The sequence below is a fragment of the Camarhynchus parvulus genome, chromosome 27 (genome assembly GCF_901933205.1).
Source record: "Camarhynchus parvulus chromosome 27, STF_HiC, whole genome shotgun sequence".
Classification (NCBI taxonomy): Eukaryota; Metazoa; Chordata; class Aves; order Passeriformes; family Thraupidae; genus Camarhynchus; species Camarhynchus parvulus.
The window spans coordinates 4637691-4663157 of record NC_044597.1 but is presented as its reverse complement, the minus strand read 5'-3'; the positions used below and the strand labels follow the sequence as shown (position 1 = coordinate 4663157).

At 65.8% G+C, this 25467-nt stretch overlaps 2 protein-coding genes across 3 annotated transcripts; one reads left to right on the top strand and one right to left on the bottom strand.

Moving 5' to 3' along the window:
• The first annotated feature begins 306 nt into the window (after positions 1-306).
• SGCA (sarcoglycan alpha) lies at positions 307-5058 on the top strand. The gene is made up of 9 exons (XM_030966042.1): positions 307-617; positions 1101-1354; positions 1540-1679; positions 2453-2525; positions 2609-2807; positions 3316-3478; positions 3893-4098; positions 4254-4280; positions 4875-5058. Exons 1-9 carry the CDS (start codon positions 307-309, stop codon positions 5056-5058), a joined length of 1557 nt encoding a protein of 518 aa, XP_030821902.1.
• Positions 5059-6559: 1501 nt separating this feature from the next.
• COL1A1 (collagen type I alpha 1 chain) lies at positions 6560-24651 on the bottom strand. Of its 2 annotated transcripts, XM_030966487.1 has the most exons (52): positions 24433-24651; positions 22683-22877; positions 22541-22575; positions 22402-22437; positions 21810-21902; positions 21665-21733; positions 20696-20740; positions 20405-20458; positions 20189-20242; positions 20018-20071; positions 19858-19911; positions 19699-19752; positions 19559-19603; positions 19260-19313; positions 19109-19153; positions 18899-18952; positions 18542-18640; positions 18410-18454; positions 18232-18330; positions 17952-18005; positions 17753-17860; positions 17339-17392; positions 17053-17151; positions 16781-16834; positions 16602-16700; positions 16447-16500; positions 15696-15749; positions 15539-15592; positions 15382-15435; positions 15105-15149; positions 14916-15014; positions 14695-14802; positions 14094-14201; positions 13942-13995; positions 13788-13841; positions 13576-13683; positions 13424-13477; positions 13040-13093; positions 12174-12335; positions 11950-12057; positions 11748-11855; positions 11529-11582; positions 11323-11430; positions 10969-11022; positions 10744-10851; positions 10585-10638; positions 10145-10252; positions 9776-10058; positions 8717-8907; positions 8394-8636; positions 8147-8323; positions 6560-7528 (listed from the first exon to the last, which is right to left on the bottom strand). In XM_030966487.1, the coding sequence occupies exons 1-51, from the start codon at positions 24512-24514 to the stop codon at positions 8177-8179; spliced, it is 4362 nt and encodes a 1453-aa protein (XP_030822347.1). In that variant the 5' UTR covers positions 24515-24651; the 3' UTR covers positions 6560-7528; positions 8147-8176. The 2 variants fall into 2 exon arrangements, with proteins under 2 accessions (XP_030822347.1, XP_030822346.1); XM_030966486.1 differs by lacking the exon at positions 6560-7528 and having other exon boundaries at positions 7947-8323.
• Between the last annotated feature and the right edge of the window lie 816 nt (positions 24652-25467).

Genomic DNA, 25467 nt, shown 5'->3' with positions numbered 1-25467 from the left:
GGGTCCCTGCTGCTCCGGGGGGACAGGGGACACCCCTGGTCCCCAATATGGGAGGGACACGGGCAGCAGGGCCCTGCAGATGTGTGACTGTCCCCTCCCGTGTCACCCAGAGCAGCTCCAGCCCTTTGTGCGTGACGAGGCGTGACGCGACATTGGGGGGCGACTCCCCCACGACCACCCCCTCCCCTCCCCTCCACCGCTGCCATCGCCCCCCCCAGGTCCCTGTCACTGCCACCCCCTCTGTCCCATCACTCGTCTCACCGTCCCCACGCAGCGCACACGCGTGTTCCCGTCTCGCTGGTGGCCATGCCGGGGGGGGGGTCTCGGCTGTCCCCAGGTGTCCCCAAGTGTCCCCTCACCGCCACGCCCGAGTGGTGGCACCGGGACCAGCCCACCCTGGGGACACCTCGGGGTCCCTCCGGGGGACACGGCAGCCCCAGGGCAGCCGCGGAGCGCCGTGCCTCGGTGACAGGAGGTGGCACCGGAGGGGTGTCCCCTGTGGGACCCCCCCGAGGGCCCCCCCGGCCCCGCTGGCTCCGTCAATCAGCGCTGGCCCCGCTCCCGGTGCGGAACATGGAGGGCCCCGAGCTGCTCCGGCTCTGGGCGCTGGCAGGCGAGTGACAGCCCTGTCACCCCCCCGGGGGGACACGACCGGGCCTGGGCGGGCCCCGGGGACGGGGGACCCCAAAGTGGGGGGGACACGGGGGGTGCAGGGGGAGAGGATGGGGGGGGGATGGGGGTGGGACGTGCCAGAGCTAAAAAAAGCCCCCATGTCCTGGTGCCAGCGGGGTGTGGGACACGGCCGGGGACAATGAGTGGGACCTGTGTGTGACAACCAGGGCCGGGGAAGGCGCTGGGCCTATTCTGCCCTTGTCCCCATCCCGTCCTTGTTCCCATCCCATCCTTGTCCCCATCCTGCCCTTGTCCCCATCCTGCCCTTGTCCCCATCCTGTCCTTGTCCCCATCCCGTCCTGTCCCCTGCCCTGTCCCAGCCCTGACCTCGTTCTGTCCCTGTCCCCATCCCCCCCCAAACATCCTCCTGCTCTGCCCTGGGGACACCTGGCACTGCGGGGACACCTGGCACTGAGGGGACACTGCAGTTCCTGCCCTTCTCAGAGCCCCAGGGGTCTGTGGGCACTGGGGAAACTGAGGCAGGGAGGGGTCACGGTCCCAGCCCTGGCTCCAGCCCCGTGTGTGGCCACAGCCCTGGCCCTGGGCGTGTCCCTGGCCACTGTCCCCGACCACCACGTCCTCCCCGAGCTCCGCGTCCCCGCCGAGACCGGAGCCATCTTCGTCCACGAGCTGGAGAGGGAGCCCTTCCTGGAGGCCTTCAGCGGCAGCGAGGATGATGATGGTGAGGGCCAGGCCGAGGGGCTGGGCATGGTAAAAGAGGGGGCACTGGCCAGTGGTCACCCCAGCTGGGCTGTGTGTCTGTCCATCCATCCCGTTTGGGGCTCCCCCAGCACCGCCCCACTGCTTTGGGGACCCCCATGGGGGCACAGCTGGCAGTGCCCATACCCACCCCCCGTGTCCCCACAGCCCCGGTGACCTTCCGTGCCCACCTGTGGGGACACCCGGACCTGCCGCGGTGGCTGCGCCTGGCGCAGCGGGGCCCCGGCCAGCCCGGCTTCCTGTACGGCTGCCCCGGAGCCCCGGAGCTGGGCATGCACAGCATCCAGGTATGGGCTGGGCACCCACAGCGTCCAGGTATGGGCTGGGCACACACAGCGTCCAGGTGTGAGCTGGGCACGCACAGCATCCAGGTATGGGCTGGGCACCCACAGCGTCCAGGTATGGGCTGGGCACACACAGTGTCCAGGTATGGGCTGGGCACACACAGCGTCCAGGTATGGGCTGGGCACACACAGCGTCCAGGTGTGGGCTGGGCACACACAGCGTCCAGGTATGGGCTGGGCACACACAGCGTCCAGGTGTGACATGGGCACACACAGTGTCCAGGTATGGGCTGGGCACCCACAGCGTCCAGGTGTGACATGGGCACACACAGCGTCCAGGTATGGGCTGGGCACACACAGCATCCAGGTATGGGCTGGGCACACACAGCGTCCAGGTGTGACATGGGCACACACAGCGTCCAGGTGTGAGCTGGGCACACACAGCGTCCAGGTGTGGCATGGGCACACACAGCATCCAGGTGTGAGCTGGGCACACACAGCGTCCAGGTATGGGCTGGGCACACACAGCGTCCAGGTATGCGACATGGGCACACACAGCGTCCAGGTGTGAGCTGGGCACACACAGCATCCAGGTACAGCCCTGTGGCTCTCAGGGTGAGCCACAGCGTCCAGGTGTGACATGGGCTGTCCCAACCCCAGGTGTCACCCTGTCCCCAGGTTCTGGGCACCCACAGCATCCAGGTACAACCCTGTGGCTCTCAGGGTGAGCCAGGAACGCGGCTGTCCCACCCCAGGTGTCCCCTCTGTCCCCTCAGGTGCTGGCCTACAACCGCCACACCTTCGCCACCGCGTCCCAGCGCCTCGTCATCACTGTCACCCCCGCCCCAGGTACGGCCCGAGTGCCCCAAACCCCCCGGGACGGCCCCGTGGTGACCACAGGGTGTCCCCACGTGTGTCCCCCGTCCCTGCAGGCGGGGAGGCGCCGTTCCAGGCCGAGTTCCTGGTGGGGAACAGGGACGTGGAGGAGCTGCTGCCCGAGGCAGCGCGGGAGATGTTCCTGCAGGCCTCGGCCGGGCTCTGGGAGCGCGGGGACCTGCACGTGGTCAACATCACCTCCGCCCTGGACCGCGGCGGCCGCGTCCCGCTGCCCATCGAGGGCCGCAAGGAGGGGTACGGGCTGGGCTGGGGGGGTCCCGGGGATGTCCTCGGCACGGCTGAGGGGGTTTTGGGGTCACCTGGCACCAGTGGTGTGGCTGGGTTTGGGGTCACCTGCCCCACAGGGTGTACGTCCAGGTGAGCTCCCACAGCCCCTTCTGACCATGGGGGGTTTGGGGTCATCTCCCATCAGTGATGTGGGGTCTTCTGACCGTGGGGGGTTTGGGGTCACCTGCCCCACAGGGTGTACGTCCAGGTGAGCTCCCACAGATCCCACAGCCCCTTCTGACCGTGGTGGGTTTTGGGGTCACCTGCCACCAGTGGTAGAGGTGAACACGTGGGGTCTTCTCACCATGACTGGTTTTGGGGTGCCCTGCCCCACAGGGTTTATGTCCAGGTGGGCTCCCACAGCCCCTGCTCACAGTGGGGCATTTTGGGGTGCCCTGCCCCACAGGGTTTATGTCCAGGTGGGCTCCCACAGCCCCTCCTGACCATGGTGGGTTTGGGGTGCCCTGCCCCACAGGGTTTATGTCCAGGTGGGCTCCCACAGCCCCTTCTCGCCGTGCCTGGCCTCGGCCGTGTCCCCGCAGAGCCGCGCCCGCTGTCACCGTGGCCAGCGTCCCCTGGCCTCCTGCTACGACACCTTCGCCCCCCACTTCTCCATCCGCTGGTGCAACCTCACCCTGGTGAGACCCCCGCGTCCCCCCGTGTGTCCCCGCGTGTCCCCCCATTTCCCTCATGTCTCCCATGTCCCCTCATGTTCCCTTGTGTTCCTCCATGGCCCCTGGTGTCCCCCGTGTCCCCCAGTATCTCCTGGTGTCCCCCATGTCCCCCCTGTTTTCCCATGTCCCCCCATGTCTCCCATGTCCCCCTGTGTCCCCCCTGTGTGCCCCCTGCGTCCCTCCATGTTCTCCCATGTCCCCTCATGTCCCCCTATGTCCCCTGCGTCCCCCTGTGTCCCCCCATGTTCTCCCATGTCTCCCATGTCCCCTTGTGTCCCCCCAGGTTCCCTTGTGTCTCCCCATGTCCCCCGTGCCCCCCCATGTCCCCCCATGTCCCCCCAGCCCCCCAGCCCCTCCTGACCCCCCGCTCTCCCCCAGGTGCAGGTGGCTCCCAGCCCCTCCCCGCCGGGGCCGCACTGGGGGCCGGGGGTTCTGGATGGGGGCGCCACTTTGAGGCCGCCCAGCGAGGCCCCCCCCCGGCAGCTGCTGTCCCCGTTCCTGGTGACGCTGCTGGTGCCGCTGGCGGTGGCCGCGCTGCTGTCCCTGCTCCTGGGCCACCTCATGTGCTGCCGCAGGGAGGGAGTGTGAGTCGGGGGTCCCCCCACCCTGCCAAGGCCACGGGGACCCCCCCCGGGTGTCCCTTCCCCGGTCCTTGTGACCCCCGGGACCAGCCGGGGGTGGTGAGAGCCCTTCTCGCCATAATTATTGGGGTTTTTTCCCTTTTTCTTCTGTTTTGTAGGGAAAAACGGGACTTGCAGACGTCTGAGTGAGTCCTGGTTGAGCTGTGGGGGTGCTGGGGGTGCTTTGGGGGCTGCTTTGGGGGGCTGCTTTGGGGGTGCTGCTTTGGGGGGTTTCGTTATGGCCAAGTGTGGGGACAGGGCTGGGCAGAAAAAGGGGACAGGGAGGGGGGACAATCAACTCTTTGGGGGTGCCACGAAGCTTGAAGGTCCCCCCACCCCAAAAGGGGCCCCTCCAGCCCCCTCCTGCCCTCGGTGCCCCCCAAAACCCCTCTCAGACACGGGCTGAGCTGCTTCACTTCTGTGACAGCCCCTGAGGGACCCCGGGCAGGGAGGAGACCCCAAAGATGAGGGGCAGACCCCAGAAACGACACACAGACCCCAATAATGGGGTTCAGCCCTCACTTTTGGGGGGCCAGACCCCAACAACGGCATTCAGACCCCACTGAAGTGTGAGCAACCCCTACTAACAGGGGTGCACACCCTCATTTTTGGCGTGAAGACCCCAATTTTGGGGCGCACACCCAAACACCGACCCCATGACGAGACAGAGACCCCAAAAAGGGGTTCCCAAGGGGGGGCGCTGCTGGCGGCCCGAGCTCCATCCCGCGCTGTCCCCGCAGCATCCAGCTGCTCCATCACAGCTCCATCCTGGGCGACACGCGGGAGCTGCGGCTCATGGCCGGCAGCAGGGACGTGCTCCGGGACGTGGCCCGGCCGCTCTCCACGCTGCCCATGTTCAACATCCGCACGGGGCAGCGCTCCGACCCCATGGGCAGCGCCCGAGCCCCGCTGCTCCCGCCCTGAGCGGACACCCGAGCCGCGGCGACACCGCCAGAGATGGGGACAGCGTGTCCCTGGAGGGGGGGGGGTTTGGGGGGACAAAACCCCGGTAAGGAGGAGGAGGAGGAGGAGGAGTTGTGGGTCCGGCTGGGCTCTGCCCGGAGGATTTGGGGTGTCCCCGCTTTCGGGTGCATAAATTTGAGTTTTCAGCGATGAAAAATGAGGCTTTTCTGCTTTATTGACGGGGTAGGTTTGGGGGTGCTAAAACTCGCAACCGCCCCCCCCCCCCAAAAAAGGTCTGGGGTGAGTCCGAGTGACCCCCCCCGGCCCCGTGGGGGGACAAGGGCCGGGGATTGGGATAAAGGGGGGACATGGGATAAAGGGGGGACAGGGGATTGGGATAAAGGGAGGGACAGGGGATTGGGGCCGGGGATATAAGGGGGGAAGGACAGGGGGGACAGAAGCGGATGGGGCCGGGGATTGGGATGAAGGGGGGGACACCCTCCCAGAGCCCCGCCATGGCCCCCCCAAACCCCCGCAGCTCACCTGGGTGTCCGTGCCCGCCTGGATCGCCCCGCAGCCCCCGAAGGCTCCGCTCGCTCCGCTCGGAGCCGGCCGGACCCCTCGCCGCCCCCGGGGGTGCCCCCGGCCCAGCCCCGCGGAAGAAAGAGGCTCTTTGAGAGCCCCCCCGGCCGGGGCGGCGCCAGGTGGGGGAGAGGAACGCGCGGGGGCCCCGCGGAACAAGGGGAGCCATTGATGGAGCGGGACGGGGCCGGCACTGCGGGCCTGGGGGTCCCTGCGAGCCCCCCGCCATGGGGAGGGGGCACAGACTGGGTACAGCCCCCCCCGGGCACCCCGGGCAATGAGGGGCAGGGATGGGGGGCAATGAGGGGCAGGAGTGGGGGGCAATGAGGGGCAATGAGGGGCAGGGATGGGGGGCAATGAGGGGCAGGGATGGGGGGCAATGAGGGGCAGGGATGGGGGGCAATGAGGGCAGGGATGGGGGGCAGTGAGGGGCAGAGGTGGGGGGCAATGAGGGGCAATGAGGGCAGGGGTGGGGGGCTCATAGCGGGGCACCCCCACACCGGACCAACCCCTCACCCCTCTGCCCCAGTTTTGGGGCGTCTCTCTGTTCCCAACCCCCTCCCCACCTCTCCCTTTCGGGGGTCGCTCTGAGCTGAGCCCCCCACCCAACCCTTCCTCCCCTCCCCATTTAGGGACACAGACACCCCCAGACCCCTCCCATTGGGGGTCCCTGCCCCCCCCCAGCCCATCCCATCCCATCCCAACCCCTTCCCCTTCCTTCCTCCCCTCCTCATCCCGGGATGGAGGGGCTGGGACAGGAGGAGGAGGAGGAGGGAGGACGGGCAGGGAGCAGAGCGCAGAACTCGCCGGGAGCAGAGCGCGATCGGCCAGGACCAGAGCGGGATCAGGGGAGGAGGAATTCCCAACATCGCCCATCAGGACCCCCGCCCCCCGAGAGCCCCCCGAGAGCAGCAGAGAGCAGCCCGAGGTTGGTTGGATCATTTCACATGCCTTTATTTCAGCAGTCAAGAGAGGAAAAAAAAAAAAAAATCCATTTTCGATTTAAAAAAAAAAAAAAAAAAAGAAAATGAAGAAAACCCCCAAACCGCTTTAAAATTATGAATTACTTAATTAATTCATTATTATTATTATAATACATTATACAAAGTAGGTACAAAACCCGGGGAAATGCCGGAGCTGGGCCCGGCAAAGGGAGTGGGTTCGTGGCCCTCCGTGCCCGGGGAGGATGCAGGGATGGATGGATGGATGGATGGATGGATGGATGGATGGAGGGGTGGATGGATGGATGGATGGAGAAAAGCTGCTGGAAGATGAGAGCAGAGCTGAAGTTCCACCTGCTCGACCTGGAAAATCAATTTATTCCTTTTCCCCTCGGAATTTGATGCCTCTTGCTTTGCGGGATTTGCTGGCGGGGTGTTGGAGGTGGGAATAGCACCTTTGGAAAATTCCCCAGTGGAGCTGAGCAGCAAAAAAACCAGGAGGGAAATAAAGCATAAAATAGAAGGGGATTAAGCCAGACCAAGCTGAGACCTCTTTGGAGGTTGTAGCACCAGGCGGTCCCGGGGTTGGGTGTTCCGGGGCCAAAATTAAAGAGAATATTTAAAAATAATAATTAAAAAAAAAAAAAAACCAGGATAAAAATCCTGAGGGAAAGAAACCTCCAAAGGAAAAATCAAAATAAGAGAACAACAGAGCAACCAAAGAGAAGAAAAAAAAAGGGGGGAACGTGATGGGGGAAAAATTAGCACCTTTGCTCTGAACCTGGCAGGAAAGTCCCGGCACGGCTGAAAAGCTCCAAATGAAGCTAAAAAAAACCAAAAAGAACCCCAAAATTCAGACTCAAAAAGACGATGAAACACCCCGAGAGTGGTGAGGTAGCCATCCGGACAGGGGCGTCAGCGCAGGGCCGGAGCTGCTCCGTGGCTTGGGAGTGAATTGGTTTTGCTGCCTGAATAAAAATATAAACGAACAACAAACAACGAACAAAACAAAACAAAAAAAAACACGATAAAAAAATAACCAGAACAAAAGGAAATCGAGAGAACTCAAAATCAGCATAAAAATAAGGAGGAGAGGGGAGAGAAAGAGAGAAAACAAGGGAGAAAAAGCAAATTATAGCCAGGAGTTCAACATCTTCCTCGCAGCAAAAATTAAAATTCTAATGAGAGGCAAGAAGCGAAGGGGCTGGCGGGGAGGGGGCCTGGGGGTCCCGGGGGGCTCGGGGACCCTTTGGGGAGCTGAGCTTTGCCATCTCCGGGGCTGAGGAATGAGGGGGGGCAAGCAAGCGAACCCACTTCCTGGTGATTTTGTTTGAAAAAGTCATTTATTTGGTTTTTTTAATATTTTTTTTGAGGGGGGTTGAATGCTTTTTTTTTTTTGGGGGGTGTTTTTGAGGTTTTTTCTCTTACGGCAACGCAACCGGAGTTGTTTTAGAGACGCTGGATAGAAACCGACACAAATTCAAAGTCCATGTGAAATTTTCTCTTTTTTTTTTTTTTTTGGCAGGTTTTTTTGTGTTTTTTTTTTTTTTTATTATTATTTTTATCATTATTATTATTATTATTACTCTCTCCTGTCACGCGTGGGGCGTCCGGGGTTACAAGAAGCAGACGGGGCCGATGTCGATGCCGAATTCCTGGTCCGGAGCGCCGACGTCCATAGGAGCCAAATCGATGATGGGCAGGCGCGAGGTCTTCGTCGTCTTGTACTCGATGACTGTCTTGCCCCAGGCGCCCGTGTGACTCTGCGGGGACACCACGGTCACTCCCCGTCCCCAGCGCGTCCCCAACCCCACCGCCGTCCCCAGCGCTCACCGAGCAGCCGTCCTCGGTGACGCCGTAGGTGAAGCGGCTGTTGCCCTCGGCACGGATCTCGATCTCGTTGGCGCCCTGCAGCAGCAGGGCCTTCTTCAGGTTGCCGCTGGCCTGGTCCATGTAGGCCACGCTGTTCTTGCAGTGGTAGGTGACGTTCTGGGAGGCCTCGGTGGCCATGAGGCGCAGGAAGGTCAGCTGGATGGCCACATCAGCCGGGTCGGAGCCCTCGCCGCCGTACTCGAACTGCGCCGGGGGACATCGGTCACCACCAAACCGTTCCGGGCTCCCCGTCCCCTCCACCCTCTGGTGGCCCCCGTGCCCACCTGGAAGCCGTCGCTCATGGCCTCGCCGAACCAGACGTGTTTCTTCTCCTTGGGGTTCTTGCTGAGGTACCAGTTCTTGCGGGCGATGGACGCCTGGGTCGGGTACACGCACGTCTCGCCCGTCTCCATGTTGCAGAAGACCTTGATGGCGTCCAGGTTGCAGCCTTGGTTGGGGTCGATCCAGTACTCGCCTGAGGGGACAATGACAGGTCAGGAGAGGGGCAGGGAGGGTGGTGGGGACAGGGACAGCCAGGAGAGACCAGGGGAGGGACAGCCAGGAGGGATTGGAGAGAGGAACAACCAGGAGGGATGAAGGATGAAGGTGAGGAACAGCCCCAGGGGATGGAGAATGGAACTGAGGAGCAGCCAGAGGGATGGAACAGGTGAGGAACATTCAGGAGGGATGGAACAGGTGAGGAGCAACCAGAGAGGATGGAATAGGTGAGGAACAACCAGATGGATGGAACAGGTGAGGAACAACCAGAGGGATGGAACAGCTGAGGAACATTCAGGAGGGATGGAACAGGTGAGGAACAACCAGAGGGATGGAACAGCTGAGGAACAGCCAGGAGGATGGAATAGGTGAGGAACAACCAGAGAGGATGGAACAGGTGAGGAACAGCCAGGGGAATGGAGGTAAGGAGAATCCAGGAGAGAACAGGTGAGGAGGAGCCAGGAGGGATGAAGGATGAGGGTGAGGAACAGCCCCAGGGGATGGAGAATGGAGGTGAGGATGGAGGGATGGGCGAGGGACGGGGACTGGGAGATGAAGGATGGGAGAGGTTGAGGATGAAGGGAGGAAGGAGGAAGGTGAGGAGCAGCCGTGGGGGATGAGGAGGGAGGTGAGGAAGGCAAAGGAGGGAACTGGGGGCGGAGCATGGAGCAGGAAAAGAGGAAGAAGAAGGAAAAGGACAGAGCAGGGAGGATGGAGGGGAGGACAGAGAGGAGAGACAGGACAGATCCCGGGAGGTGGAAGAAGGACAGAGCTGAGCAGCAGCAGAAGGGACAGAGATGGGGTGACAGCCCCGAGGGGCCGGCGGGGACCGGGGGGACACCGACCGCTCTTCCAGTCGCCGTGGCACATCTTGAGGTCGCGGCAGGTGCGGGCGGGGTTCTTGCGGGTGCCCTCGGGGCTGCGGATGTTCTCGATCTGCTGGCTCAGGCTCTTGAGGGTGGTGTCCACCTCCAGGTCGCGGTCGCGCATCACGTTGGCATCGTCGGCCCGGTAGTAGCGGCCGCCATCGTGCGCCTTCTCCTGGGGCGGCTGCGGCAGGAAGCTGAAGTCGAAGCCGCCGCTGGGAGGGCCGGGAGGACCCGGGGGCCCGGGGGGGCCGGGGGGACCCTGCGGGAGGAGAGGAGGAGGATGGTGACGGAGGAGCGGGCGCTGAGCGCGGGCGGCAGCAGGAGGACGGAAGGATCGGGACGTACGACGGGACCGACGTCGCCGGTGCGGCCGCGGGGGCCGGGGGGACCGATGGGGCCGGGCAGCCCGTTCAGACCGTCCTTGCCAGCAGCACCAGCGGAGCCAGGGGGACCCTGCGGGATGGGAGAGAAGCGTGAGTGTGGTCGTGCGGCACCGGCAGAACCTCCAACCCTGATCCCAAACCCTGCGGGGATCCCACTGGCCATGGGGACCCAGCAGAGCCTCCAGCCCCGACCCCAAATCCTGCGGGGATTCCGCTGGCCGTGGGGACCCAGCAGAGCCTCCAGCCCCGACCCCAAATCCTGCGGGGATCCCGCTGGCCGTGGGGATCCGGCAGAGCCTCCAGCGCCGACCCCAAACCCTGCAGGAACCCCCTGGGGATCCCCCCGCCCTCCCCGCGGTGCCACAGCCGTGGCCGGATGTCACAGCTCATCCCGGGACTCACTCGGGGACCGGCGGGACCAGAAGCACCAGAAGGACCTTGTTCACCAGGAGAGCCCTGTGACAGTCGAGGAGGAAGAAGAGGCGACATCAGAGGTGACATCAGCAACTCAGGCTGCCCCCAGGATATGTGGCAGGGCCACTGTCACCCCGCGGGACTTACGGGAGGACCAGGTGGGCCCTGGAGACCGGAGAAGCCTCTGTGACCCTTCATGCCTCTGTCACCCTGTTCACCGGTTTCACCTTTGTCACCACGGGGACCTTGGGGACCCTGCAGGAGGAGGAAGAGGAGGAGGAAGATGAGTTGAGTGAGGTCCTGGCCAGTCACTGTCCCCACGCCTGTGGGGACACAGAGGCACCGAGGGGGACAGAGCAGAGCGTCACTTACAGCAGGACCACGAGCACCAGCAGGACCAGGGGGGCCAGCGGGACCTTGAGGACCCTGGGACAGGAGAGAAGGGGACAGGTTAGAGCATCCTGCACCTCCTGCTGCTGGCTTGGGGCAGAACCACCCTGAGAGGCTCAGGGACCCCCGAGGGGCCGGTGACACCTCTGAGATCGCCCTTTGCAGGGTGGTGGCACCTCTGAGATCACCCTTTGCAGGGTGGTGGCACCTCTGCCTGCCTGGGAAGCTCCTTCCAGCAGCAGGAGCTGAGCCCGGGGCCAGGCCCCAGAGCCGGGTGCTCTCTGGGTGTCCTGGGGCCGGGGGGTGCCAGGGGGCTCCGGGCAGAGCGTCACTTACGGTCTCACCGCGATCTCCATTCTTGCCAGCAGGACCGACGGGGCCGGGGGCACCGGGGGCACCGGGAGCACCAGGGGGGCCGGCGGGGCCGGTCTCACCACGATCACCCTGCGAGGAGGAGGAGGAGGAGGAGGAGGAAGAGGAGAGGTCAGTGCGAGCCAACACAACCCCATCACCCCTCCCACACCCTCTCAGAGCCCACTCACCTTGGGACCAGCAGCACCGTCACGGCCGGGGGCACCTTCAGCACCGGGAGCGCCCTACGGGGAGCAGAGACCCTCGTTAGGGGTGGGGGGCTCACGGGGTGGGGTCTCACAGCCCCCATCAGCATATCCTCATCACAGGGGGATCTCACAGCCCCTCATCAGCACATCCTCAGCACGGGGGGTGTCTCACAGCCCCCCATGGCAGCCACAGGCGCTCACCTCACGTCCGGCTTCTCCGGGGGGTCCGGCCAGACCGGGGGGGCCCATGGGGCCGGGGGGGCCGCGCTCACCAGGAGAGCCAGAGGGGCCTTGTTTGCCGGGTTCACCCTGCGGGGGGACACAGCAGGGCTCAGGCACTGTCACACAGCCACCCCGAGGGGGTGACAGAGCCTGCGTGTCCCCGGAGCCCCCCGGTACTCACGGAGGGGCCGGGCAGCCCAGGGAAGCCTCGCTCGCCTCTCTGGCCGGGCAGACCGACCACACCGCGCTGGCCGGCGATACCTTGGGGTCCGGGAGTGCCGGGAGCGCCCTGCGGGGACAAACAAATGGTGCCTCAGCGGGGACAGCCCCGGTGTCACCTCCCCGCGGAGGGGACAGCGAGGGGCTGTGACCAGCACAGGGGTGCCGGCAGGGGGGGGGACTCACGATGGGACCGTCAGCACCGGGAGCTCCTTTCTCGCCGGGAGGGCCGGGGGGGCCGGCGGGGCCCGGCTCTCCGGGGCGGCCGGCGGGGCCGGTCTCACCGCGGGGTCCTTTGCCGCCTTCCTTGCCGGCGGGGCCGGGCGGGCCGGGCAGGCCGATGTTACCCTGCATGGCGGGGGATGGGGGGGGAGGCGATGCTGTCAGGCCGGGACCCCCCCGCTGCCAGCTGAAGGGCGGCCAGGGGGGTCCCGGTGCCAAGTGGGACAGGGCGGCCACGTGCAGCGCCTGGACAGTGCCCAGAGCAGCCCGCCCCGTGTCCCCAGTGCCTCCTGATCTGTGTCCTCAGCACCTCCCGTCCAGCGTCCCCAGAGCCTGCTGTCCCCCTGTCCCCAGTGCCTCCTGTCCCCCTGTCCCCCGTGCCTCCTGTCCTGTGTCCTCAGCACCTCCTGATCTGTGTCCCCAGAGCCTCCTGTCCATGTCGCCAGTGCCTCCTGTCCCCCTGTCCCCCGTGCCTCCTGTCCAGTGTCCTCAGCATTTCCTGTCCCTATATCCCCAATGCCTCCTGTCCAGTGTCCCCAATGCCTCCTGTCCATGTCCCCAGTGCCACCTGTCCTGTGTCCCCAATGCCTCCTGTCCAGTGTCCCCAGTGCCACCTGTCCAGTGTCCCCAGTGCCACCTGTCCTGTGTCCCCAGTGCCTCCTGTCCAGTGTCCCCAGTGCCTCCCATCCCCTGTCCCCAGAGCCTCCTGTCCCCTCCCCAAAGCGCCCCCTGTCCCCATGTCCCCAGTGCCTCCTGTCCAGTGTCCCCAGTGCCTCCTGTCCCCATGTCCCCAGCCCCAGCCCCCCCATCTCCCCCCCAGGGATACTCACAGAGGGGCCGGGGGGTCCAACTCTTCCAGCAGCACCAGGGAAACCAGTAGCACCCTGGAAGGGAGCAGAGCTGCCCTCAGTGGGGCTGGATCCCGAGCTCCAGGGCACTCCCCTGGCCGGGAGTCACCATGGGAACCCCGGGGCTGGTGGTCAGAGCCAAGAGCCCACCTGGGGGCTGATTTGGGGGGTGCAAAGGCAATCCCCCCTTTTCCCCCTGCTGGGATGAGGCCACACCACCCCACTCCATCCCCAGACGGTTTTGGGGGCGCAAGGCTGGGGGTGCCCCACGTTGTGGGGGGAGCTGAGGCAGAGTTAAAGCCCCTCGGGGCTGTTCCCACCCAGGGGCGCCCCCAAGCGCCCCCTCCCCACAGGCCCGGTACTTACAGGGGGTCCAGCGCTGCCGCGAGCACCTTTGGGACCGGGAGCACCAACAGCACCCTGGGTGGGAGGAAGAGGAGGAAGAGGAGGAGGAGAGGGGTGAGCTGAGCCGTGGGGCCGTAGCCCGGGCAGTGGGGGGGCTCGGGGGGGGCACTTACAGCAGGTCCGGGAGCACCAGTGGGGCCAGCGGGGCCGGGGGGACCGGCGTCACCCTTGGCTCCAGCATCCCCAGTTTCACCTTTAGCACCAGGCTGGCCATCAGCGCCCTGAGGGGGGGACACGGGGCCGGGGTGAGCTCGGGGGGCTCAGAGCCACCCTGGGGGGCAGGAGCGGACCCCCGGGATGGGGGGGGGCGGCCTGTCGCACTTACAGGGGGGCCAGCAAATCCAGCAGGACCGGGAGGGCCGGGCTCGCCGCGGTCACCCTGGAGGAGATGGGAGGGAACGGCGTGAGAGGGCAGGGGACACAGCCACCAGAGCCACCGAGGAGTGGCAGGGCCATCACCGAGGGTGGGGGACACTTACGGGAGCACCACGGGCACCGGTGGGACCAGCAGGGCCGGGGGGACCGGCTTCACCCTGGAGAAGGGCAGGAAAAGAGAGAAGAGGGATCAGGGCTGTGGAGAGGAGGTGGCGCTGAGTGCCTGGACACGTCTGTCCCTGCGGGATGTCCCCACCTTGTCACCAGGAGCACCAGCAGGGCCGGGGGGGCCGATGGGACCGGTCAGGCCTCGGAGACCGTCCTTGCCAGGGGCGCCATCAGCACCTTTGGGACCGGGGTCACCCTGAGGGAGGGACACAAGGGCGGTTACGGGGACAGGTCCTTGGAGGGGTAACCCCTCTCTGATCTGAGCCATCCCCGGTTCTTCATCCTCCCTGGGATGGGCTGAGACCATCATCATCCTCCTCCTCATGAGAGCTGGGGTCTCAGTGAGGGATTGTCCCCAAGAGATGGGGACAGAGGTGGCACAGAGCATGATGGGCACAGAGCAAGATGGGCACAGAGGTGGCACAGAGCATCCCCTGCCCCAAGGGATGGGCACAGAGGGGGCACAGAGCATCCCCTGCCCCAAGGGATGGGGACAGAGGTGGCACAGAGCATGATGGGGACAGAGGTGGCACAGAGCATCCCCTGCCCAGGACGCTGCTGCCCACCAGCCTCAGCTCAGGGCACACCCAGCCCCGAGGGGAAGATGAGGGGGCACAGGGATGGTGGGGCGCAGGTCACCGAGGGGGACAGCAGGGTTCTGGGGACACGAGGGCTCTGGGGACACGTACTCTGTCACCCTTGGCTCCTGGCAGGCCGGCAGCACCGCGCTCTCCGGGCATTCCCTGCAGACCGGGGGGGCCCTGGTTCCCGGGGGCTCCGGGAGCTCCAGCATCGCCCTGCAGAGAGGGACAGCGGGATTAGTGAGCTCCCGGCTCAGCCAATCCAGCCCAGCCGCCCCCCAGCTGTGCCCCACAAGCCGGGCACAGCCCCATGCCCAGCTGGCACCTACCTTAGCACCATCGTTACCGGGAGCACCGTTAGCACCGCGAGGACCTTGGGGACCGGGGGGACCTTGGACACCGCGCTCTCCAGGGAATCCTCTCTCACCCTGGGGAGGTGGCACAGGGGAGGCCCATCAGGGTGCTGTGGGGCATTTTGGGGTGCCCAGGGTTGGGGGGATATGGGGGGTTCAGCTTACCCTGGCACCAGCGGGACCGGGGGCTCCAGCGTCTCCGGGGACACCCTGAGCGGGAGGGACAGGGTGACAAGTCAGAGGGGAATGGGTGGCACCAGGGATGGGCAGAGGGCAGCCAGGGGTGCCCCAGGAGTCCCTCATTCCCTGGGCAGGGCTGGGGTTCCTGCTGTTCCCATGGAGCACCTGGGGGCGCCTTGGGGGGGCCCCAGCAGCAGCCCCGGTGTGATGGGGACAGGGGCCATGGGGAGGGGACAGGAGGGTCCCCAGCGCCCACACTCACCTGCTCACCGGGCTTGCCAGCCTCGCCAGGGGGGCCAGCGGGGCCGGGCAGACCCTGGGGAGGAAGAGGAGCCGTGAGCCACCACGGAGGGGACAAGGACAATGCCACCCGTGCTCTGGGTGCTTTGTACCCCTGCCGGGGAGGGGACAGCCCTCACCTGGAAGCCAGGAGCACCAGCGGGACCTTGTTCACCTCTCTCTCCAGCGGGACCCTGGGGGACACAGGACAGCCATGGAGGGGGGCAGGTGGTTCCCGAGGCCCGGGGCCGGGGGCCGGGCGTGGCCAGGGGTGGCCGCGGGCCGGGGGATACTCACGGTGGGGCCGGGGGGACCTTGGGCACCGGTTTCACCATCTTTGCCAGCAGGGCCCTGGGGAGGAGGGAGAGGAAGGTGCTCAGAGAGAGCCGTGCCACCCCCCCGGGCTGGGCGGGGGCCTGGACACGGCCGCGGGATCCTTCGAAGGCCGCGAGACACCGCGGCGAGCTGCCCGCGGCCACGTCACCTCTGTCCCCGCTCCAGCAGCGCCGGGAGCCACCGGGACGGGATCCCGAACAGCTCATCCTGCTGCGGGCTCGGGCCCGGAGCCTTCCCTGGCTGCCGAGGGCCCTCGCCCTGCGTTCACAGCCCATTCCCACCCCACAGCCCCGTTCACACCCCATGGCGCTGGTCCGTGCCAGGCTGGCCCTCCCTGTCACCCCAACCTGGGGTAACGCTCCCTGTCACCCTCCCTGTCCCCTTCCCTGTCACCTTCCCTGTCATCCCACACCACCGTGACCCTCCCTGTCACCCCACCTTGGGGTGATGCTCCCTGTCACCCTCCCTACCACCCCACACCGCGGTGACCCACTCTGTCACCCTCCCTGTCACCCCACACTGGGGTGATGCTCTCTGTCACCTTCCCTGCCACCCCACACCACCGAGACCCTCCCTGTGACCCTCCCTGCCACCCTATCATGGGGTAACACTCCCTGTCACCCTCCCTGCCACCCCACACCACCGTGACCCTCTCTGTCACCTCACCCCCTCCCTTGTCACCCCCGCGCTGTCTCTCCCCACCCCCACTCACCACGGCTCCGGGGGGACCGGGAGCTCCTCTCTCGCCGGGTTTGCCGGGTTCGCCCTAAAACCAGAGCGGGATGAGCCCGTGGCCACTCGGGGACGGGGACAGGTCCCGGCCGTGTCCCCAGAGAGCGGGGTGGCCTCGGGGAGGGTGGCACTCACCGCAGCACCTTTGGGACCGGGGAATCCCATCACGCCGGCCTGGCCTCGGGCTCCGGGGGGCCCGGGGGGGCCGGGCCGCCCGTCTTGACCAGCGGGACCCTGTCGGGGGGAGCCAGCGGCGCCTTAGCCGGGGGAGGAGCGAGGGGACAGCAGCAGGGACAGCAGCGGGGACAACTTACGGGTGGGCCGGTCTTGCCGTCGGGACCGGGGCTGCCGGGGCTTCCAGTCAGACCCTGCGGGGCAGCGGGAGGGGGGTCAGGAGCTCAGCACTGCCAGGGGATGCTCCGGAGAACGGGAGCGTCCTGGAGAGCGGCTGCTCCTCCGGCACAGAGAGCGGGACAGGACAGCCCTGCGGCCGGGCTGGTCACCGTGTCACCGTGTCACCGTGTCACCGTGTCACCGTCGCCGTGTCACCGTGTCACCACGTCACCGTGTCACCGCGCCCGCTCACCTTGGCACCGGGGAGTCCGGGTTCCCCGGGGCGTCCAGCTTCACCAGGAGATCCTTTGGGGCCAACGGGGCCGGGGGAGCCGCGCTCGCCGGGGGGACCCTGGGGAGGGGGCACAGGGGTGACCCTGGGAAGGGATAGCACCCGGGGACCGGCACAGAGCCGTGTCCCCGCGGGTGGCAGCCACTCGGAGCCGCCGTGGCCGCTGTGCGGGCACGGGTGACAGCGGCCAGAGTCCCCAGGGCCACGCTGACGCCACTTTGTCCCACAGACGGACGCGGACACCCACCTTGGGACCGGCGATGCCATCGGCGCCAGGGAAACCGCGGCTGCCAGGAGCACCCTGAGGGGGACACGGCAGGGTCAGTGCGGGGACACGGGGGGACCTCGGGGGGCCGGGACAGGCGGGACATGGCCGGGGGTGTCACCACGGGGTCCCCAAACACGCGCCAGGGTTCAGCCGCTGGATACGGGGTGGAGAGAACGGGGGTGGGGCAGTGGAGGGGGAGGACAGGAGGGGGGGGAGGATGGAGGGGGGAGATAGGGTGGGTGGGGGGGGAGGGGATGGTGGGGAGGGAGGCGGGGTGGGGAGGAAGGACGGGGGTGGGGACAGGGACATGGCAGGGGTGGGGACAGGGACAGGGACATGGCGGGGTGGGGACAGGGACATGGCAGGGGTGGGGACAGGGCCATCGCTACTCACACGTTCGCCAGCGGGGCCGGGCAGCCCAGCAGGGCCGGGCTCACCACGGGCTCCTCTCTTGCCTTCTTCTCCAGCGGGGCCGGGGGGGCCTTGGACACCAGCGGGACCCTGGGGAAGGACGCGGAGGGATGAAGACCCCCGGGAGGAGCCAGGGCCAGCAGGGCCAGAGCCCCCAGGGACACATCAGGGGGTCACTCACGGGTTCGCCTTTGGCACCGGTGTCACCCTTGTTGCCTGGAGCACCGGGCTCACCCTGGAGGGGAGAGAAGAGACGAAAGGGTTAACGGCGGATTGAGGAGCAGAGGGATCACCGGAGGGATGGGGACGCAACATCTGCCATCCCCTGCGCCACCCCGGCCTGGCAGCGAGCACGGGACGCCTCGGGAGGCAGCTCCAGGTGCGGCTGCAGCAGCGCTCCGGGCCCGAGGAAGGCACCGCAGCCCGGGGAGAGGCGGCTGCAGGAGCCCGGGGATACTCACGGTGTTCCCCTTGGGGCCGGGGGCGCCGCTGGGACCCTGGGGGCCGGAGGGGCCGCGGGCACCGGGGAAGCCGGGAGCGCCAGCGATGCCAGGAGCGCCCTGCAAGAGGCACAGGAGGCCGTGAGGAAGCGGCACGGCCCTTCCTGCCCCGCGCGGGGGGGACGCGAGGGACACTCACGGTCGCGCCCTTGGCTCCGGGTTGGCCGTCAGCACCGGGGTTGCCCTGCGGAGAGAAGGAGGAAGAGGAGGGTCACGGCGGGGCTGGCGGGATGCGAGGCCGAAGGACGGGGAGCCCACGGGTGTCACTTACGGCAGGACCGGCGGCGCCAGCAGGGCCGGGGGGACCGGGCTCACCGCGAGCACCTTGGGGACCTTCGCTGCCACGAGCTCCCTGGGGACCGGTCTCACCCTGGCGAGGAAGAGGAGGAGGAGGAAGAGCAGTGAGGCCAGGGCTGCTCTGACCCCTGCGGGGCTGGTTCCACCCGCGGCTCCTTCCCGTGATGGCAGAGCCGGGACAGGTGCCCAGGGGATGTCCCCAGGGGTGCCACTGTGCCAGGCAGTGCCAGCCTGGGCTCTCCGGGACCCTTCCCCTGCCCAGCGCTCCCCCAGCCCACCCTCCCAGAGCCCCCCAGCCCCTCCCAGCCCCGAGGAGCCGGGCAGGCCCTACCTTAGCACCGGCGGCACCGGGGAAGCCGGGGGGACCAGCGGGACCAGTTGGACCCTAAACGGGAGAGAGGGCTCGGCTCAGAGGGGGGATCCCGGCTCGGGGGGATCCCCAGGCAGCAGAGCCCCTCTGGCTCCCGGCCAGGGCTCCCCATGGGGGCAGCAGGGTGGGATCCCTGTCCCCAGGAGGGTCCGTGGGGTCGGGGGTACTCACGGGGGGACCGGCAGCGCCGGGAGCGCCGTCATTGCCACGAGCGCCCTGCGGGACAGGGGACAGCGTCAGTGACAGCCGCGGGTGGCACAGGTGACCTCCAGAGCCCCGTGCCCGGGCAGGGGTCTCAGCCCTGCCCATCCCAAGTACTCACAGCGGGGCCAGATGGGCCGGGACGGCCTCTCTCGCCGGGAAGACCACGAGGACCCTGGGAGGGGACAGGACACGTTCAGGACACGCTGGGGTCACCCGCACGGACACTTCCCCCTTTCTGAGCCTCCTCCCCTCCCTGTGTCCCCACTGCTGCCCACGGTGACGTTCCCAAGGGGTTCAACCCCTCCCACCCCATTGCCTGTGGATCCCTGAGGGGAGCTGGGTCCCCACCGGGTGTCACCCCCCATCCTCGTCCCCTCTTGGCCAGAACCCCCCTCACTCCCTGGGTGCAGCACTCACCATCTGCCCAGGAGCTCCGTTTTCTCCAGGGCTGCCGGGCTCTCCCTGGGGAGGAAGGACACCATGAGGGACCTGCTCTGCAGGGACAGGGGACAGGGTGACATTGCCAGGACAGCGGTGACGCTGCCACCACTCCTCACCTTGGGGCCAGCAGGTCCAGGCTCACCCTTGGCACCATCCAGACCGCTGAAACCCTGGGGGGGCAGGACAGAGAAGGGGTGGGGGGTCAGGAGGGGGCCCTGGCTGAGCTCAGGGGTCCCTGGTCCCCTGAGTGTCACCAGCACGGGGAGGGGACTCACTCTGTGTCCCTTCATGCCTGGCAGGCCGGCGGTTCCGGGCAGACCTCGAGCACCCTGGGGGAGAAAGGAGGTGGTGATGGAGGCTCTGGGGGGGCTGTCCCCACACCACAGTGCCCTGTCCCCAAGGGGGGACAGCTGGGGGTGTCCCCGTGTGTCTCACCTGGGGGCCGGGGGGACCTCGCTCTCCGGGGCGGCCAGGCTTGCCAGCTTCACCCTGAGGACAAGGACACGGCCTTGGTGGCACGTCCCCAAGCCAGGCAGCTCCTGCTCACCTGGTGGGGGGATGGCAGGGCCACCGAAGTGGGGGGGACCCCAAGGACAGGCCACTTACGTCATCTCCGTTCTTGCCAGGGGGGCCAGCGGGACCTCGGGGGCCCATGGGACCCTAGGAGAGAGGGAAGGCAGCGATGAGGTGACAGCTGCCCCCTGTCACCCTGTCACCCACCCGAGCAGTGCCAACCCCTCTGCCGTGGATCCCAGAGCAGGGACAGTGTCCCCACAGCCAGGGCTGGCAGTGTCCCCATCCCCAGGGGACATCAGCACTCACAGAAGCACCAGGCTCTCCAGGTTCACCAGGGGGACCTTGGAAACCTTGAGGACCCTGTGGAGAAAAAATAAAGGATGAAAAAATGGGTCAGAAAGTGAGAAGTTTGGGCCTGGATCCCCCAGTGGCAGTGGTGGTGTCCCCCCGCGTGGTGGCACCAGGACTTTGTCCCCACGTACTTCTGTGGCTGTCAGGATGGGTGTGACACCCTCTGACCTGTCCCCCCACCACCCAGAGGGGCCCTGGGGGCTGTTTGTCCCCAAACCCAAATGGACAGGAAGAGGTGACACTCACGGGAGCACCGGGAGGGCCGGGGAGACCACGGGGACCAGCTGGGCCCTGGGGAGAAGAGGAAGTGTCAGCAGTGGGTGCCTTGTCACCCTGTCCCTGTCCCTGTCCCCATCACCAACCATCCCCTGTCGCCATCGCCACCCCACTGCTGCAGCCCTGCTGCCACCCCACCTCCTCCCCACCACTGTCCCAAAGCCACCCTCTCCCTGTCCCCACTGTCACCCCATCCCACTCTGCTCCTTGTCCCCAAAACCGACCTTGGCCTGTCACCATTGCCACCCCATCCCTGCCCCTATTGCCATGTCCCCATTGTCCCTATTGCCATGTCCCGATTATCCCTGTTATCTTGTCCCTATTGCCATGTCCCTATTGCCATGTCCCCATTATCCCTGTTGTATTGTCCCTATTGCCATGTCCCTATTGCCATGTCCCTATTGCCTGTCCCCACTGTCCCTATTGCCATGCCCAGATTATCCCTGTTATCTTGTCCCTATTGCCATGCCCCCACTGTCCCTATTGCCTGTCCCTATTGTCCCTACTGTATTGTCCCTATTCCTGTCCCCGCTGCCACCCCAACACCGTGTCCCCATCTCTGTTCCCACCTGCATCCATTCCTTGTCCCCGTTGTCACCCCATCCCTGTCCCCATCACCAATCTGTCACTGACTGTGTCGCTGTCCAATCCCCACGCATTCCCTGTCCCTGATGTCACCCCATCCCTGTCCCCAGCCCTGTCCCTGTCCAATCCCCACACATTCCCTGTATCTGTTGTCACCCCATCCCTGTCTCTGATGTCACCCCATCCCTGTCCCCATCCCTGTCCCCATCCCTGTCCCCATCCCTGTCCCTGTCCTGCTGCTCAGTGACATCACCGGCACAGGGAGCGCTCCTGTCCTGTCCCCTCGCCCAGCTCCCCCTGGTGTCCCCTGATGTCCCCTGATGTCCCCTGATGTCCCGGTGTCCCCGGGCTCACCATGGGCCCAGGCACGGCCATGCCTCCGGCCTTCTCGTCGTAGCCGTAGGACATCTGGGGAGCGAAGTTCTGCGGGGAGGGAGAGCGGGGGGTGAGCGGGGCAGGGACCCCGGGGGCTGCGCCACCAGGGACCCCCCACACTCACCCCGCCGAGGCCTGGGGGGCCGGGGGGGCCGGGGGGTCCCGGCAGTCCGGGCTGGCCGGGGATTCCATCTCTGCCGGGGGGGCCGGGCTGTCCCTGCGAGAGAAGAGAGGGGTGAGACCCGGGGGGGATTGGGGTGAGACCGGGGGGATTGGGGTGAGACCCGGGGAGTGGGGTGAGACCCGGGGGGATTGGGGTGAGACTGGGGGGGATTGGAGTGAGACTGGGGGAGATTGGGGTGACCCCTGTGGGATGGGGATGAGCCCCAGTGGGGGATTGGGGTGAATTCCAGCAGGATTGGGGTGAGCCCCGTGGGATTGGGGTGAGCCCAGAAGGTTTGGGATGGGGGTGAGCCCACAAGGATTGGGGTGAGCCTAGCAGGCTGGGGGTGAATCCCAGAGGAACTGGGGTGAGCCCCAATGGGATTGGGGTGAGACCTGTGGGATGGGGGTGACCCCCAGCGGGATTGGGGTGACCCCAGCAGGATTGGGGTGACCCTCAGTGGGATTGGAGTGACCCCATCAGGATTGGGGTGACCCTCAGTGGGATGGGGGTCCCTGCAGAGCAGGGGGCTCCGAGGGGGGGGCACACCCACCCTGTCTCCTTTGGGGCCGGGGTCTCCTTTAGGACCCTGTGGAGCAGAGACAGAACAGGTTAGAAAAGGGGGGGCTCTAAATAATGCGGGGGGAGTTGTGGTGACATTTGGGGGGGCTGCGTTTTGGGGGGGCCCTTACCTCTACTCCAGCACTTTCTGGGTAGGCAGGGGAAGCTGTGGGGGGAAAAAAGGGGGTTCAGAGCAGCTCAGCATCACCCACCCCACACCCAGACACCCGGGAGCGGGGGCGGGACCCCGCCGTGGGAGAGATGTCGTGATACCGTCGGTGTCGGGACAGATGGGGCAGCACTCTCCGAAGGGGATCTCGGCGTTGGGGCAGTCGGAGGTGTCCTCGCAGATCACCTCGTCGCACAGGATGTTGCCGCTGTCGCAGACGCAGATCTGGCACGGTTCTGGTTTCCACACGTCCTTGTCGTTGTACGTGAGCCCATCCTGGATGCAGCTCCCGGTTTGGACTGGGACGGGGCGAGCGGCAGCGTCAGGAGGGGCGGCCCGGAGCTCCCCCCCGCTCCCCTCACCCCCCTCCCCGCTCCCGCAGCGCTTCTCCCTTCATCTGGTTCTCATCAGCGCGGCGCGGTGACACAGGAAAAGCTCCACAAGAAACTCTTCCCACATCGGCTGGAATTTAAACAAAAAATTCCCCGCAGCCGCTCGCTCGGGCCGGCCGGGCCAAGGCAAACACCCCCCGAGGCTGGGGGGTCCCCGGTTTTGGGGGGGGACGGGACGGGCGGGCCCCCAAGTTTGGGCTGAAATTGGATCCGGGCGGGATGGGGCTGGATCGGGCCAGATGGGATCGGGAACGGGAGGCCACGGAGCGGAGGCGGGCGGGGGCTGCGGGGCGAGGAAGGGGAGGGAAGGGCGAGCGGCCAGGCCTGGGGGTGGCCCCACGGTGGGGAAGGGTCTTGGCGTGGGGAGGGGCTGCGCCAGCTCATGGAAAAACCCCCCAGTCCAAAAACCAAAAAAAAATATATATATAAAGGCAAAGAATAAAAAAGGGTCAAAAAAGTGCAAAGGAAAAAGAAAAAAGGAAAAAAAAAGTGGGGAAAAAAGGATGTTGAAAAAAAAAGGCAAATGGAAAATGCAAACTTCTTCTGGGGGAAAAAAATAAAAAAAAAAGAAAGGCAGAATGGCAATGGGAAAGGCAAAATGAAGAATGGGAAATGCAGGACAGGGAATGGGGAATGGGGAATGGAGAAGGGGAGATGCGGGCTGGGCGTTGTCAGTGCAAAATGCATGATAATAATAATAATAGTCATAATAAATAATAATAATAATAATAATAATAATTAAAAATGGATTTAAGAAAAACGGCAAAAAAAAAAAAACCAAAAAGGACAAAAATGGGCAAAAAGCGGTGGGCGCCGGGCCCGGGGTCCCCCCGAGTCCCCCTGGCGCAGGTGGCAGCGGGGCACGGGGACCGTGGCGTGGCACGGGGGGGTGACCCCGGCCGTGCCCCCGGCCCGCGCCGCTGGCAGCCCCCGCTCCCCCGGCTGCCGAAACATTTTGCTTATGAATCATCCGAGACTTTTCTAATTCTTTCCTGATGGCTTTCGCAGATCCCGGGGCTGGGCCCCCCCGTCTCTCCCTCCTCTTCTCCCCCCCTCTTGTCTCTCCCGCGCTCTTTCCCCCCTTTCCTTTCCCTTCCCGGCCTCCTCCTCCTCCTCCCCTTCGTCCCGGCTCCCTCCTTCCCCGCCGGCTCCTCTCCACCCTTCCTTCCCTCCCCGCTCTTGGCAGGGCGCCCCGACTCCTCACCCCCAGAGCCCCCTAAACCCCTTTTCCCCCAACCCCAAATCCCCCCAGTCCTCTTCTCTCTTTTTTTTTTTTCCGCAATTTTCCCCTCATTTCCCTACTTGGCTCCTAATTCCCCTCTCCGCTCCGCACGCCCAGCCCGAGTTGCTCCTCTCCCACCCCAGGGCAACCGGGCCGGGCGTCGCCGGTGCCGCCGGAGCCGGTGCCAGCCCAGAGCCGCGTCCCGAGGGGTGAGGGCATCACCCAGCGCCCGCTACTCACTGTCTTCCTCTCCTTGCCCGCGGGCGAGTAGGACAGTCGCTGCTATCAACAGCAGTGACCGAGAATCCTCAAAGCTGAACATGTCTAAATATTAGACATGTAGACTCTTTGGGGTCTCTTTTGTTCTTAGCTTGGGGTCATACGGGGCCGATGCAACCCTGGAGCTCCAAATCCAGACCCCAGCAGAAAGTTCCTACTGCCCTTTGCCCACTTCTGCGCCGGCCCTTTTATACGGTGTGCAGCCGCGGGGAGGTGGGACCCGCAGCGAGCAGCGGATTTTGGACGGCCCCCTCGGCCAATCAGAGGCACCCAGCGAGTCGGGGGGCACCCCCTGACCCCCCCACCCCACCCACACGGGCCGTGTGGCCGTGCACACGCAAACACGGCCGGGCACACGCACACACGGCCGGGCACACGCACACACGGCCCGGCTGGGCTCGGGGTTAGGGGGGGTTCGGGGTGCGGGTTTTTGAGGGGGGTTGTGATTTTGGGGGGTTCTGCATGCTCGGAGGTGTCTGAGGGGCTGGCGGGGTGGGGACAGGCGATGTGGCACGTGGCGCTTTGGGGATCCCGGTGCCACGCGATGCTGGGAGTGTCACCAGGGCCCTGCCACCCCTCCAAAGGCCACCCCACAGCTGGGGCACCCCAAAACACACCCAGGGCCCTGCCACCTACCCTCAGAGCTGGGGCACCCCAAAACACACCCCGGGCTCCCATCGGGGACCCCCCTCCAGCGGGACCAAACCCCAGCACGGTGCAAGGCCAAGGCCACCGGTCCCCAGAGCATCCCTTGGATGGTCCCCAAGAGCATCCCCTGAGGGACCCCAACCCCGAAGCCCCTCCAAGAAGCACAGACACCCCCAAACCCCTCTCTCAAACCCACTGACTCTGTGTTTTTAGCCCTTTCTTTCCCTCTTTTCCCTTCCTTCCCCTCGCTGCGCTCGCTCCCCTCGCTCTCCCCCCCTGGCACGGCTCCACGGCCGTTTCCACATTTGAAGGAGCCACGTTGGTTGGAAAAAGCAAAAGCTCCTGGAC